The sequence below is a fragment of the Phaseolus vulgaris genome, chromosome 9 (genome assembly GCF_000499845.2).
Source record: "Phaseolus vulgaris cultivar G19833 chromosome 9, P. vulgaris v2.0, whole genome shotgun sequence".
NCBI lineage: Eukaryota > Viridiplantae > Streptophyta > Magnoliopsida > Fabales > Fabaceae > Phaseolus > Phaseolus vulgaris.
The window spans coordinates 32198719-32214075 of record NC_023751.2 but is presented as its reverse complement, the minus strand read 5'-3'; the positions used below and the strand labels follow the sequence as shown (position 1 = coordinate 32214075).

Below are 15357 nucleotides of genomic sequence, written 5' to 3'. Positions count from 1 at the left end.
TTGACTAAACTATGTTAACAGTAACAACTGTAAAACCTAATTAATCTGATCTGAAACAAAACAATGAAAACTGGAAATCTATCAAAAACTGAAAAAACTAACAAAACTGAATTAACTAAAAACCTAATTAACTACCAATTCTGGAAAATTGAAAGACTATGTGATTAGTACTGCAATTGAAATAGAAATTGGAAGATTCAGGTGAATGTGTATATGAAAAGAAACATAAAGCAGTAAATGAAATTAAAACTCAGAAAGCTAACTGAAACAGTAAACTTGAAGAATACTCGTGCATCATTAGGAATTGAAAATGAAATGACAGTGAACATGTATTAAAACTGAACTGAAACAAATGTATTAACCAGAAAACAGAATTAAAAAGCCAAATGGGTACAAACAGGAGAAGAAAATACTAATATAGAAGTATTATTAGAATATCAATCAATAACCACAGTCAATCTTTCTTCACCCTTGGATGCTAGGAAATCAAATCTAAATTATTTGTTTTATGAAGAAAATAGGTTTGTATGTTCAAAGCAAACAATTCTAAATCAAGACTTGAATACTAAAAGATTACAACAGTAGAAGCCATCTTGAACATGGTCATGATTGGCATTCTTTACTTCTAGAGTTTTTTTTCTCCTCATTGAAGTTGTATGCGTAGAAGAACATCATTGTAAGAAGCAAGAATCAGAAAGCATGGAACAGTAGAAGAAGATGAACCGGATAAGAGAAGAAGAAAGTGCAGAATTCTAAAAGACAGAATCGAAAGAAGCACAAAACAGAATTTAACTAACAAAACTGAAAACTGTATTAAATAGGAATTGTATTTGCTATCTCCTGTATCTTCTACACCACATAATGCCTATTTACAATTCTGAAACAAGCAAAATCATGGGCCTAAACAGCTGGACAAAATGAAATTACAATTTTACCCCTATATACAACTCTACCAAACTCTTCATCTGCTGCAGTTTTTTATTTTTTTTTTCTTTCACTGGATTCTAAACTTCATGCTTTAAATATCTTATTTGCATCTCCAAATTTCAAAAATCTGTTTCATTCAATATCAACCGAAAATGTTCTCTACAATGAAAAACACAAATCAGTGAATACTATGCAAAGTAGAAGAATGTAGAAATTTATTTAAAAAAGAACAGAATTACTACAGTTTATACTAAAACATCTATTACCATGAAAAATACAAATCTCTACTGAAAACAGGTAAGAACAAAAGCAACATTTAGAGGATACAATTAGGCATGAAAGTAGGAACAAATCAAGAGTTATCAGAACTCTTTGGGCTAGATAATCTTATCCTTAGTACTCAGATTCCTTAGCCTTTTTTCCTACTTCATAGATTTCTTGCTGTGTTTAGATATGGTCAAATAATGAAATTGAAATATTCCAAGCATCTCGTATAGTTACTGGTATGAACAAAGCCTCGTACTGCAACCTGAATTTAAATTTCAACTCTTACACATACTGGCTAATGGTAGGAAAATATGAAACTTATAACTCCTACATCATGTAATATGTTCTTTGTTGATGATCTTCAATCTTTTGACACTTTATTAAAATTCCATTCTTGCAGAAACTGATTTTCTAACTGCTAACCTAGATGATAAAGTTTCCGAGTTCCATTGATAAAATATGAAATTACTTTACTTCAAACTTCATTCACCTTTGCTTCTCAGTATTATCAATATACTCGATAATATAAAAACGCAGCCAGAGATTTGAGACGGCAACTTAACTAAGTATACATATCAGTAACTTCGCATGAGGAGTCGAAAATACAAGGCATATAAACAATTTATCAAACAGTTCAACTTCACTGGAAAACTTTGCATTCACAGAAATAAATACATATAATGGAATGCTTCCACTATAGTCAACCACCCCCCTGCTTTAACAACTCCCTAAATTCTTCATCATTGCTTTTAAGCATCACTGACAAAGGTAAAGTGATCCCACTCTGCACAACCTCCATGTGTCTAGGTTTTATCCTGTTCTCCAAACTAAAAGCAAAGTACTGAGGAAACTCCTTCAGCTCCTCCAATTTTCTCCCCATTTCCCCAGCTAAATACTCATACTTTGGCTGAAAATTATTTTCTATACTGAAAGTGAGCAGTGCTGGACATCTCAACACCATACTCCTAATCTCATCCTTGGAAAGTCCCAAAGTCTCCAGAAATTTAAGTTTAGGGATGAGGGTGTGTTCTACATTAGACACCAAGAGAACAGAATCTTGATAAGCCAAGGCCCCCAAATCCTTGAATCCAAGTCTCCTTAGGTAAACCAAAGCTGGTCTAAGCTGATCTTTCACACTGGATGCAAGCAATCTTGGGCACTTATTGACCACCCTCCTGAAGCTATGTTCGGGAACTTTGAGTTCATTCAAGATGAAATCAAAAACTGGGGAGAGATCAGTTTTGATGTCAGCGGTGAGAACCTTGGGGCACATGCCAAAGATTCTGGGCAGGTCCTTTTCCAGAATGCCATTGGAGAAAAGGAAGGTGATGATGGATTGAATGGATTCCATGGTGGCTGTACGGAGATCAGGGTTTTGGCAGATTGCTTTTCCTGCATCAATACCCATTACCTCAAGGCAGAGAATTTTCTCTTTGAATTCAAGGGAGAGTTTGGCGTGGGTTGGGGGATAAAGTGGGTGGTTTTGGAGGATGCTTTTGGGTTTGGGTGCCACAAGAAGAAGGTTTGTTCTTAGAGGAGAGTATGGTTTCTCAGAAGGGGTGGAGCAAAGAGAAGAGTGTAACGCGACGGCTCCGGCGGCTGGGAGCATGGCGGAGAGTGAAGAGAGAGAAAGAGAGAGTGAGGCATAGAGAGAGAGAGAGAGAAGAAGGGATGAGGTAAAGCGTGTGCTATCATGGAGATGTCATACCATTGCGGCATGACACGTATGGATATGTTGCAAATTTGATTGGCTCAAAATGGATATCACTGCATAACAGATTCCCATAACAATCCTTATAAAAAAGTATTTTTTTTTTAAACTTTCAAGCAAAGTTAATTTTCTTAAGTAATTTTTTAATAAATTTATTCAAACAAAAATTCATTCTGATAATAATATATTACTGAAATAATTTAATTTTCACAACTATTTCAAACAAGTTTTTTATTTTAAGAATGTGAACCCAAGATAAGTTGAGTATTCACCTTATCTTCATTAGCCATTTTGCAAGATTTTTCACCTTGATAAGAACTTGCGCTTGAAGTTGAGGAGCAAGTAGACTTGTTGATGTGTCTCCTAGATGATAGAAGCCACTTATATATACATCATAAGGATCATGCTCTTTAATGAGGGTTTAGGTGGCATGGTCCAAATCAGCAAGAAAAAATGCTAAAGTTTCATGAAAATGAATCATATGGGCATGCTTTTGTATGTAAAGCTCTTGCTTGTCCACTTTACAGAAGACAAGTTCAAAATTTGAGGACTCTGCACTAGTTTGAGGATTGAGTTGGCCATGGCTATTTAAGAGGGGAACATAATTTAGGTAAATGGGTAACTAGTGGTAAAGGTGTGCGTCTCTTTCAATTAGGGGCCTCATGAAGTATTTGTTTCGTTAAACATTGCTCTACTCATAAGCAGGTAAGGGTATTCTAACATAATTTTGAACCATAGAATTCTTAACATAATTTTGTATTTTAACCTGTTTGTCAATATTGTTTGTTACTCTCAGAAGAAGATATTGTCTACTGTTTACATTTATGCAGCTGAGTTTTGGATGGTGGGACTGGTACATGGAGAAAGCAGAGAAGAGAAGAGATGATGGGGTTGCTTGAGGGTTTTTTTTTGTTAAGGGTCTAATGGAAATTTTAGCACCCGGTGGGTGCAAGAAGAACCTATATCTTTATTTTTTGTATTGGGTCTGGTGTCCCTTTTCAGTGTATTGTCTTTGTAATTTTCGTTTGGGCTTCCATTGGACCTTAGCCTTTTAATTTTGGACTGATTCTCCCTGCATCATATCAATTCAGACCTACCCAACAAACTGATATGAAATGTTCATTTTGTCCTTAATGATTTAAAAGTTTTGCCCTCCTTATATTCATATACGTAAATCAAATCATAAAGTTCCAGATATACAAATCCATAACTAATATGTCACTTTCGGATTTCACCATCCAGAAGCTTACCTGGACAGCATAAATGACCTTCTGAATGTCAAGATCTGTAAGCAAATATAAACTAGTTACGGATCTCAATGCTCAGCACCATTTACAGTACACCATTTCGGATATAAAAATCCAGAACTCATAACTTCCTTTTGTTACTTCTGGATATGACCATCCGAAAGCTTAAATGAAATACGAAAATGACATTTCAAATTTTGAAATCCAGAATGTTTTTTGTGCATCCGTAAGAAAAATAAAATCAAGGGCAATGTTGAGTTTTAAATTTTGTTTTGGGTGCATGTTATAATTTTTTTTTTTTAATCAGCAATGAATAGGTGCATGTCATAAATAATATGGTACAGTAATTTTGTCTTAGACTAAGGCCTATTATCAGATGAACCTTTAAATAGTTGTTTGCAAATAGAAATAACAACTTTTCTCTATTTTTTTAATTAAAATAACTTGCAGACAAATTTCTCTTTTCTTTGTTCTTCATGTTTCTACCTTAGTTAGTGTAACATATTCCCTAACGGAGAAATAGATGGATCTCTTAAGTAAAACAATTAGATACGGCTTTTAAAAATCTATTTTGCATCCCAAAATCTTTACTAGAGGTTAGAGTCTCATTGATGAATTAAGGTATAAGTATAATACAATCTTGTTAATAGTAAAATCCTAAAGTCAAATTGACTATAGAAAATTGAATGTAGTTCGAGTAAACCAGTTAAAAGAATTGTGATTTTATCCTTTCTTTTTAATCTAAATGTTTTTTTATCATAGTTGTAGTTATCTTTCAAAGTTTCTTCAAAGGGTTTTTTTCCACTCGTTTCAAGTTAGTACTTAATTAGAAATAAAAACAAATTTATTAACTTCTTCAACAACACACGATGTTGGGACGAAAAGTTTGCGAAATTTGAATTACCGCCAATTTTAACCTTCCTTGTTGATGAACATATATTCTTCTAATTATAGCAAATCATATCAATAATTAATTACTGAAATAATTTATTTGATGCAATGCTAAGCTCAACTCTTTTATAAAGAGGCTATTTTAGGATTAAAAACATGGATGTGGTAATCCTTTGATTTAAAAACTCAATGATAATATAAGAGACTTCTCTTGCAGAAACTCCATAAGTCGTTCACACAAGCAATTGGTCATGTAAACAAATACCAGTAATCTTTCGTTGGCCTAGATTTCGCCTTTGCATTTGTGAAAGCACAAAAAAAGTCATCGATATATGGTTCAAATAAAAGCTAATTTACATAAGCAAATCGTCATTTAAACAAACATTAGAAATCTTTAGCAAGCTTAGTTTTCCCTTTTGCACTTATAAAGTTTGTAACAGCACAAAAATCAAAGTTACTGATATGCAATTCAAATAAAGGGAATTTTTACTGATGAGGAGAAGAGTCCATCACAGAATCCTCCAATGAGCACCCTTACCTAATAACACAACTACTGAATGTACTTCGTACGGAGATGAAATTTTGGTTGATAATTATTTTGATGGATTGGCATCTGGTCATAGAAATTGAAAATGATATTACATAACAAGTCCAAATTAATGGGGGAAAAACCATTGCAGAAAACAAGAACTATGAAACTTATTTGTATAACTCCAAATCAGGAATCGACTTCACCATAAGGCCGAATCTACAAGTCAATGATTCGACCATCGGTTAAGTGGCTAAACCAGAAAACTCAAATATTATTTAGTATATTTTGAAACCCTTTCATATATTTTTATCAGCCAAAACAAACTTATAAACTTCATACTAGCCTTTCGGCAACTCGAACAAATTAATAGCAGACAAAAATAATCACTGATCAGCAATATTAACCTCCTCCCATCATTTGAAACATGCTAATAATAATATTTACGAAACCACAAATAATGAAACATTACCAAAGAATCGAACAAAGATATACAAAAACGATCAAATCAACATGTCACCCCACTAATAATAATTAGTAAAATTGCTAAAATCCTAATTGTGTCAACTCAAATATCAAGATTGATAGAAAACTAACCATGTTTTCCTTCATCGATAGGCTCTGCTTTCCAAACAATATCTTTCAGCCCAGTAGCAAGATTCTTGTAGAACTACAAAGAAAGACAACTTAGTCCAAGCTAATGAAAATGAAAATTTGTTTTACATTAACACATATTTCGTGCATTAAACTTACCTTGTGAAATTCCAGAGTATCTCCTTCAGACTTACGCAGCTCAACCATGTATAGCGAAGGGGCTACCTCTAAGATCTGAGAAGCGACACTTAAAGCATTAGAAATAGTCACGAGTCCAGAGTACAATCAAATTAATATGAAGGCCATCCATGTCATGAAAGAATACTTTGAAAACATATACCTCAGTGGCTACAGATAGATGACCTTTCCGCCCAGTCTTTTCCCCTTGAATCTTTAACTGAGGTGCAGAATAAGATAAACAATCAGAATGGGGAACTTATTGTCAAGTCATTAGTTCTAGAAAGTAAAAATTAGCTTCGATGTGTGTATCAAGTTATTAGCTAAATAGACAAGTCATACAGTATACATTTTTTACCTTACAGTTGTTCTTCTTAACATCAAAACCCAGGGGTCCTGCAGCTTCCTCAATTTTTGAAATTATTTCATCTGCTGAACATTTGGACGTGAATCGTGTTTCCCTTTTAACAAGTCCCTAAAAAATACAACTAGCCTTAACCATTATATTTAAGAACTTGCATGCTTGATTCAGCAACTTATAATAAACAAATAGCATAACATGATGGTACGTGAAACAGAAAATAAAAGTAAATGAAAATAGTACTTGTGATCCCTCACAGGACAATTCTTTTTATTTCTTTTTATTTTTTTATATTCCAAGTCAGGTTTCTATGATGCCAAGTTGCAATAAGAAAAATGTATACAAATCATTTACTTATCAAGATACACATACCATTTGCTTCTCAAATAGACTACTAAGGTTGAGACCTTGAGATTTAGATATAAGCTCAAAGGCATTCATTGTCACTGGTGCTGCATGCCCCTCTTCACGCCTCTCAACTACAAGATTTTGCGAATCCTGTGTACCGCAGTCAATATTGAGATAGAGGTCAGAATCCAAGTTTTGGTGAACAAAATTTAATCAGGCTTCACATCAAAACCAAAGACTTACCATAGATTCGCTGAAAATAGAATTTACATCATCAAGACTAACACTATCCTGTTCAAATACGGGAGGCTTATATCCCTTCTTGAACCAATCATTCTCAATGACCTCAGCAATTGTAATCCTCTGTTACGTATCATTAAAATAAAAACAGATAAAGGTTGTTTTACTTATTTGGTAAGATGGAGGGAAAAATAAGAATATTTGTAAGACACCAGCTTAGTAGCAGATCATAAGTAAATAAGCAAAGAAAACAAAAGGGCATACAGTGGCAGGATTTGGATCAAGTATTCTGTTGATTAGTTTCTTGGCACTTGAAGAGAACCATGGAGGACTCGTGAACTCAGCCTTGTAAATCTGTCACAGGAAATAGGAAAAACAAAATAGACGAAAAAGAAACACATGAGGACTGTCATGAAACAGAAAACATATATGAACAGCACAATTTACTTTACATTTTTTCAGAACAGGCTTCAACTTAGTAATTTCCGCAGTAATCCGCAGGTTTGTAGAAAACATAGTAGGACTAGTAGTTGGCGTTAACAAAAAATGCTAAGTTCATTTTAATTCACAAAAGTCAATATGGTGAGTTTTCTATACAGCTTCACGACATTAAATAAATCACGCTAATTACTGAATTCATAGAAGGTACCTCATTTATCAAAGAAAACAAACTAGAATAATGAGCACACATGCATTGTAAGAATTCCTTTAGTAATTAGTTCATAAACTGCTTCAACTCTTACTGATTCTAATCACAAAGATTATAATGATAATACATGTTTGAGAAAAATCAGGTTGTTATGCTCTCAAACAGAAACATCAGAATAATATGAATCGGGTTCAGTCAGGTGAACAAAAAGAAATGGATATGGAGTCAATCAAAATCACCTTTTTATATAAAGCCGTTAGATTGGTTTCTTCAAAGGGCAGATAGCCTGCCATTAAAACAAACAGAATAACACCACATGACCATAGATCTGCCTTTGCACCATCATAACCTTTGTTGTGAATCACCTAGATGATAAGGAAGTAGTGATAAAAGAAAAAAAATAAAAGTTTATGAGATAAAATGTAATGGTAACAAGCAGCAAAAGCTGATACCTCTGGAGCAACATAATTTGGCGTACCGCATGTTGTGTGAAGTAGCCCATCTTCCTATTATCAATAAGATAATCAGTTTCCAATTAGACGTAATTATATTATCACTTTTTTCAAAATTAGTGAATGTCCTCACCCGAACTTGTTGAGGCAATGCACTCAATCCAAAATCTGATACTTTAAGCACTCCATTAGCATCCAGCAACAAATTCTCAGGCTTTAGCAGATAAAACAAAGGAACATGTTATTTTTTTTTTTTTATTCCCTCCTACCCTCTCTTCACAACACACAGTCACACTCCCGTGGTTGAGTAAATACATCCCTTCTTTTAAATATAAATTCTTTCACTGAATATTCTCTGATCAGAAATCCATATTTTTTAGCCCTGCACCAGCACTCCCTCTTTGAAAAGGGATTCAAAGGAAAAATGTGAAGAGTGCAAGAGTTACAGACCTTTAAGTCTCTATGAAAAACACCTCTACTATGACAATAATCCACAGCACATATAAGCTGTTGAAAATATTTTCTTGCTCCATCTTCTTTCAACCTCCCGCTGCGTGCCTGGCTCAAGTTAATAGCAACAAAAACACAAATAAAGATCGAGATAATACGAAGGACTCAGACCTTCAGAAGCTTACAGTAAAGACAAAAACTGTCTTACAATTTTATCAAACAACTCTCCACCAGTCACGAATTCCAATACAATGTATATCTTTGTTTTGCTAGCCATTACCTACGCAAGGATTAGTCATTTATAATGAAGTTAGGAAAGACTGAAAGATAGGGAAAATATGAGAACAGAAATAATTATACAAAATGTCATGTATTTGGATGCAATCATTTACTGCCTTCTAACCTCATACATACGTATGACATTTGGGTGTCTAATAAGTTTCATTGTTGATATTTCTCGTTTTATCTGCATATAAGGGAACAGTGGAAAATGTCAGGAAAGACTAGAGTAACTATACTAAAAGAAAACACTAAAAACTGTAACATAAATAAGTTGTTCACAACAGGACCTATTATGGTCAAGCTACCTATTTTGGCCTCAAAATACCTCTACAAAGACGTCTTTTGGGATTGAGGTTAGGACTCTGTAATCTCAGAGTTTTACCGACCAAACTATTTACGTCAGAAACTGAATTCTAAGGGTACAATCTCCTAGCTTAAGCGTGGAGAGACTCACCAGTAATGTTAAGAGTTAAAATTTTACTCCAAAACTTGTTTTCTAATATTACACAAAACAGAGTATAAAAATTAAATCATGACCTGTATAATTTTTACCACAACACTTGAATTTTAATTATGTTAGGACTGTCCTTGTTAGACCATAAATTCGTCAGCAAAACAACAGTTTTGGTTGAGTTTGAATTCGGAGTAAAAAACTTTTTCAGAGTTCTGCTTTCTTTCTCTTAAACTAGTTCTGCAGTGACCAAAGAATCTCTTTCGAGTTTAGCTTACACTTAATCTTCGGAGAGAGAGTATCATTAGAAATATCCATAAACTAGTTAGTAACTTAATTTCAGTAACTTCTTTTGTAAAATATCTCAAAATAGTTCAAGGGAAGATTTTCTATTTTATAAGCTAAACTACTTCAACTAGGTTGTAAGTTATTTAATTATTGACATTACTATCTTTTATACTTTAATATATTTCCTTACTATTTTAATTTCTTTTTACCTACTATTATCTATTTTTAATTTTACAAAGAAAAAAATTCATCTTCAATTTTAAAAAGACAAGATCCTTAGTATTTATTGAATTTTTTAAATTTTTTAAAATTTTTATATAGTTCAAATTAGAAAATATGAAACATTACAAATTGATGTAACCAATGTTTTATTACATAATGTTATGTAAAGATTATACAATAAAAATTGGAAAAGAAAATTCAATGTAACAATATTTTAAATTGAGAAAATAAAAATTTCAACTTATAAAAATAAATAAAAATTTAATTTAATTACTTCTTATTAGATCAACTGATTTAAATAAGATGTCTTGTCTAAATAATATATATATATATATATATATATATATATATAACTTTTAAAAAATAAATAGAAGCATTAAAAAGTTTAATAAAAAATTAATTATTTTTAAAAAAATCTAAATTTCTAATTATATTTTATAATATATTTTTGTTTGAAAAATTTATATTTTATTTATATAATAAAATTTATGCAGTTTATATCATTTTATATTTATCAATTAATTTATGACACTTCTAAATTAATGAATTAACTTATTATTTCAAAATTTATAAATTACTAATTTATTAACTAAGAATTAACTTATCAGCTAGAAACTAAGGTATTGGTCAAAGTGAAATTGTAAAGCCAAACACATCCATAATCAATAATTTCACAACTTTGACTTGTCTTATTATATTATATAACTAATCATCAGTATTTCTGTAGGTATCTATTCCCTTTGTCTCAAGGATTTTTCTTTAGGTTAGATCTGTTATATTGAAAATAAAAGAAGAGAGAAAGAAATAAAGTGAAAAATAACTCTATCAAAATGAAAATATAAAAAAATATTTAAAAAATTATAAGACCCACACAAAAATTCAAAACCAGAACACAAATTTAAAAATAAATAGGAGTATGCCTTAATCCACTAAGTTATTTTCATAACTATGTAATATACAATATTTAAAAATATAATATTTTTTTATAATTATATTTTTAGATAATTAATTAAAGTAAAACATATTAAAATCATAAAAAAAATTAAATTAAGTTAAATTTTAATAATTTTTAAATTATTTTTTATTTATTAAATTTCATAATATTTTTTTTTTAATTCTAATTATTTTTCTACGTCAAATTATTTTTAAAATTTTATTTTATTAATTATTTTTTATAATATAAAATTAATATAAAAAAATATTTTATCACATCAATCTCTCTTCCTTTCTTTTCTTTTTCAGGGGAAACCTATTTTTTTTAAAGGTAGAATTGGTTTTTATAAAATTAATTTGAATAATTAAATTAAATTAGTATGATTTAAAGTATTTAGAAACATACTATTTACTTTTGAATGATTTTATTGAAAATTAGGCTAAACAAGATATTAAATTTTATTGAATTTTTTTACTTTTGTGTAAATCATGGAATTTTTTTTGAAAGAGAAAAAAACTAGGAAAATACTATCTTATTTGGTTATCGGCTTTCCCCATACACCTAGTAACGGCACACTCGACAAACTCCACTTTTTAGTATCTGTTGATTTGACATGCACATTCTAACCCAATTTCTTACACTTCTAAGAAACCAACAACTCAAAACAAACATGAGAATCCTATGGCCATTTCCAGAGACCAAAAATGCACTGCAAACTCTAACAACAACAAAACTGATTAAAACACTTACGTAAAATGATCTCATCCATAATATACTAATAAGGATTGAGAAAATCTTTAACCCCGTTGAAAAGTTTAATATATGAATATTCTAAAAAAAGTTTTTTATTTTTATTTTTAAACTATATTCAAAATTAAATGAAATATGAATTTTATAAAAATATTGTATTAAAATAAAAATTAAAGAAGTTAGAAAATTATAGATTATCATTATAACAATGGTATAACCAATCATCAGAAAAACTCTGAAACTAAAATGTTTCAAACTTCCTTTTGGATCAACCTTCTTTGCAAAGTAATTTAATAAAAGTTAATATTTGTGATTAATTTGATTGTATATAATAGGTCCTGGTGTGAACAACGTATATAATAAAGTTATTTCTATAAAATAATAAAATAATTTAATTTATTATTATTTTTTACAAAAAACTTTATTTTATTCATTCATTTTAAAATAAATGTTTAAACAAAATTTACTAGGACAAATAGCAATGATGCAGAATTTGGATAGTATAATATTTATACCCATCCCATTACTAATTAGATAATTAAAATATCCATTTTCTAGTATGCACTAAAAATACTCATCACCGATTTGGATATAGAGGTATACTTTTATGTAGAAAAGTTAAAATGTTTGAAATAAAAAGTTTAAAAAAAAAGTTAAAATGTTTGAAGAGTTAGTTATAAATAAAGGTCATTTTTATGTAAAAAAGTTAAAATGTACGAAGAGACCTATATTTTCTGTATATTTTAATAATTATCTTAATTATATAATTTACAATTAATTGATATAATCTACAACATGTTCTCAAATCCAATAAAATATTACGAGTAGCTAATCCATAATACAAATTTATATTTTGGATTAATGTAATTTGAACATGTTTTTTTTAAAATATAAGTAATTTAAAAATCAAAATTATAATTTTGGAACCTTTTCTACGTTGATAGAATGTAGAAGTACTTTAAAAAAAAACATTCAAAATTATTTCATAATCTGAATAGTTTTGGAACTATGTGATCGAAATGTTGTTTTTTAAATTGTGTTCCAGATTACATCATATAGCAGTTTTTTCTGAATTTGAAAAATATTTTGAGATTATATAATCTAAAAACCTTTTCTGATTTCTAAAAACTCTTTAGAATTATGTAATACACAATGTATTTTTTTTATTAAAGATAAAAAACGTATTTTCAGTTAAAGTATGAGTGTCACAACAACCCATAGAGAGGTGCAGCAAGAAGCAGCACATAAATCAACAAATTCAAAATTCGTGATTTTTTTTTATCAATTTAAAATAAATTTATTTATTTTCCTTTCAATTTTTAAAAAATAATCTATTACAATTGGTTGCTTCTATAAGAAAAAAAAATCCTTTTTATAATTCGTTGCTTCTATAAAAACAATAAAAAATTGTAAATGTAGTTTGAGAGTTCCGCGGAATAAGCCCCTCAAAGTTAGCGAGTTTAATAAAGAGAGCTTGCAAACCGCAAACTTTACAAATCATTTTTTGTTCTATATAAACCTATTATTTTTTAAATATATATATATATATATATATATATAACACTCTTTAGAACACGGTAATTAATAAGAAAGATGTAATTAGTAATTAGGAAAATGAATTGTAAATTAGTTGTACCTGGTCAATCATCTTGTGCTTGAGAAGTTTCTCCTTGTTGAGAATCTTGATGGCGACGTTCTCCCCGCTTTCCACGTGCCTAGCGAACTTTACCTTGGCGAAATTGCCCTCGCCCAGGGTCCGACCCAACTCGTACTTCCCCACACGGGTCCTACTGCTCTCGCTGCTGCCCTGACCCGATCGTGACGTCATCTCTCTGTTCCTTCTGTGTCTTTCTCTCTCTGCAACAATCCTTCTTCTCTCTCCTCTCCTTCTCTCCCTTCTAATATCAACTCCTCTTCTTCTTCAGTGGCTGCCACACGCGAGACTTCGTCACCTTCATCTTCCCTGTCCCTTTCTCTTCGCAATCAACCGGAGAAACCGTTGGATCTGACAAATTCAATCGCGGCGGTTCAAGAGGAAAGAGGTCGGTGAGTCGTTGACCGTTGGATCGAAGGAGGACTCCATTATTTGCAGAGAATCTGAGGAACGCAAAATTTCGGAGAGAAAGACGAAAATCAAATGAAGCTTCCGGGGAAACCAGAAGCCTTTGGTTAAATATTTTCTCTCTCGCTGATAAGGAAACGAATTGGAGATTGGATTTCGAATTTTTTTTTTTCGTTTGTGTTTGGTTTGGCCGGTTTGAATCTGAAGAAGAAAAGAATGAATGTAGGTGAAGAGTAAAAGAAGCGGTGAAGGAATGCGCTAACTAGGGAGGGTTCTTTCTGTGTTATTCAATGAACGATTTAATTTTGTATAGAAATCACTATTGTTTATATCAATGTTTAATTCAAAGGAATAGACTTTTAGTTTACGTACTACCAAAATTCAGGCTAAGTAAATAATGAATAATATAATGTTGAATGACTACAAATTTTGGAGATCTATTATTTTGGCCATCTATTGTCTAAAATGTGTGATTTCACTTGTGGATCATGATGTAAAACCAATCATGCCATACATTTAGAATTTCCACCTTTAAATATAGTAATCTATTATCTTAATCTTGGGTAAACAAATTTGTCCTTTTAAATACATTGTCTTCTTTGTTTTTGTTAAAAACAAAATATTATGCTAGATATCATTATTAAAAATATTTTAATAAGATGACTGACATCTTGTTTGGTGTATTTAAAACATTTTATAGAATGATTCCGTCCAAATCACGATATAAATGTCAAACACAATATTCCTGATTACAAGTGCTGACGCAATATTTCTGATTACGCTATAAATATTCTCTGATTATATCACATAAATGTCCTAATTTATTTGCCTAATATCCTTTATGATATTATATAAATGTTTCAATTATATTACATGATATTCAAATTCATTTTATGTAAAGTTACCATAATATGACACATTGATGTCAGAGTAAAGAATCCAAGCCCATAAAGGCTTATAAATAGACAATCACCCACATGGAGTATCAAAATTTGCATCTTGGCAATATATTCCACTATATACACTATATTTGTGCTCTCACTCGCTTGAGCGTCAAAGTGTAATCGTAGGAGCCCCTCGTTCCTAGAAGATTGGTTTGCTAAAGCCTGGAGGCAGTTACCAGCGTCTCATCCACTTGGCCAACCAAGTACCAGAAGAAAAATTGAGAAGAACTCATCCATAATCTGATCGACTTCGAACTAGCGAGAACAGTTTCAAATGTAACCATAAGGTTTTATTGATTAACAACTTGAAAAATTCAAGGAGCTCAAAGAATTTTAGACTAGACATATGAATTGATTGTAGAAATAAGAAACAACCTCATAATTAAATAACTAATTTACCATTACAATTTATACAATTTTAATTACATTATAATTCAACAATTTTTATTTTTTTTTACATTACGGAAAAAATCAATGAACGTAATTATTATATATGCTATTATAATTATTATATAAATTTTAAATTATTATTTGAATATTTTTTTATTATTTTCAATTATTATTTATCAATCTATTTTTAA

The 15357-nt window shown here is 30.6% G+C and overlaps 2 protein-coding genes across 3 annotated transcripts; both read right to left on the bottom strand.

The window, feature by feature from the left end:
• Positions 1-1815: 1815 nt before the first annotated feature.
• Positions 1816-2921, bottom strand: LOC137822749 (transcription termination factor MTEF1, chloroplastic). The gene has a single exon (XM_068627740.1). The coding sequence runs from the start codon at positions 2801-2803 to the stop codon at positions 1895-1897; it is 909 nt and encodes a 302-aa protein (XP_068483841.1). The 5' UTR covers positions 2804-2921; the 3' UTR covers positions 1816-1894.
• A 2423-nt stretch (positions 2922-5344) lies between these two features.
• Positions 5345-14333, bottom strand: LOC137822748 (CBL-interacting serine/threonine-protein kinase 23-like). 2 transcript variants are annotated; one of them, XM_068627738.1, is made up of 15 exons: positions 13407-14333; positions 9247-9309; positions 9052-9123; positions 8844-8951; positions 8527-8607; positions 8394-8447; positions 8181-8306; positions 7557-7646; positions 7296-7415; positions 7077-7202; positions 6702-6818; positions 6507-6563; positions 6326-6400; positions 6170-6242; positions 5345-5656 (listed from the first exon to the last, which is right to left on the bottom strand). In XM_068627738.1, exons 1-15 carry the CDS (start codon positions 13596-13598, stop codon positions 5637-5639), a joined length of 1374 nt encoding a protein of 457 aa, XP_068483839.1. In that variant the 5' UTR covers positions 13599-14333; the 3' UTR covers positions 5345-5636. The 2 variants fall into 2 exon arrangements, with proteins under 2 accessions (XP_068483839.1, XP_068483840.1); XM_068627739.1 differs by having other exon boundaries at positions 5345-5791; positions 13407-14246.
• Positions 14334-15357: the final 1024 nt, after the last annotated feature.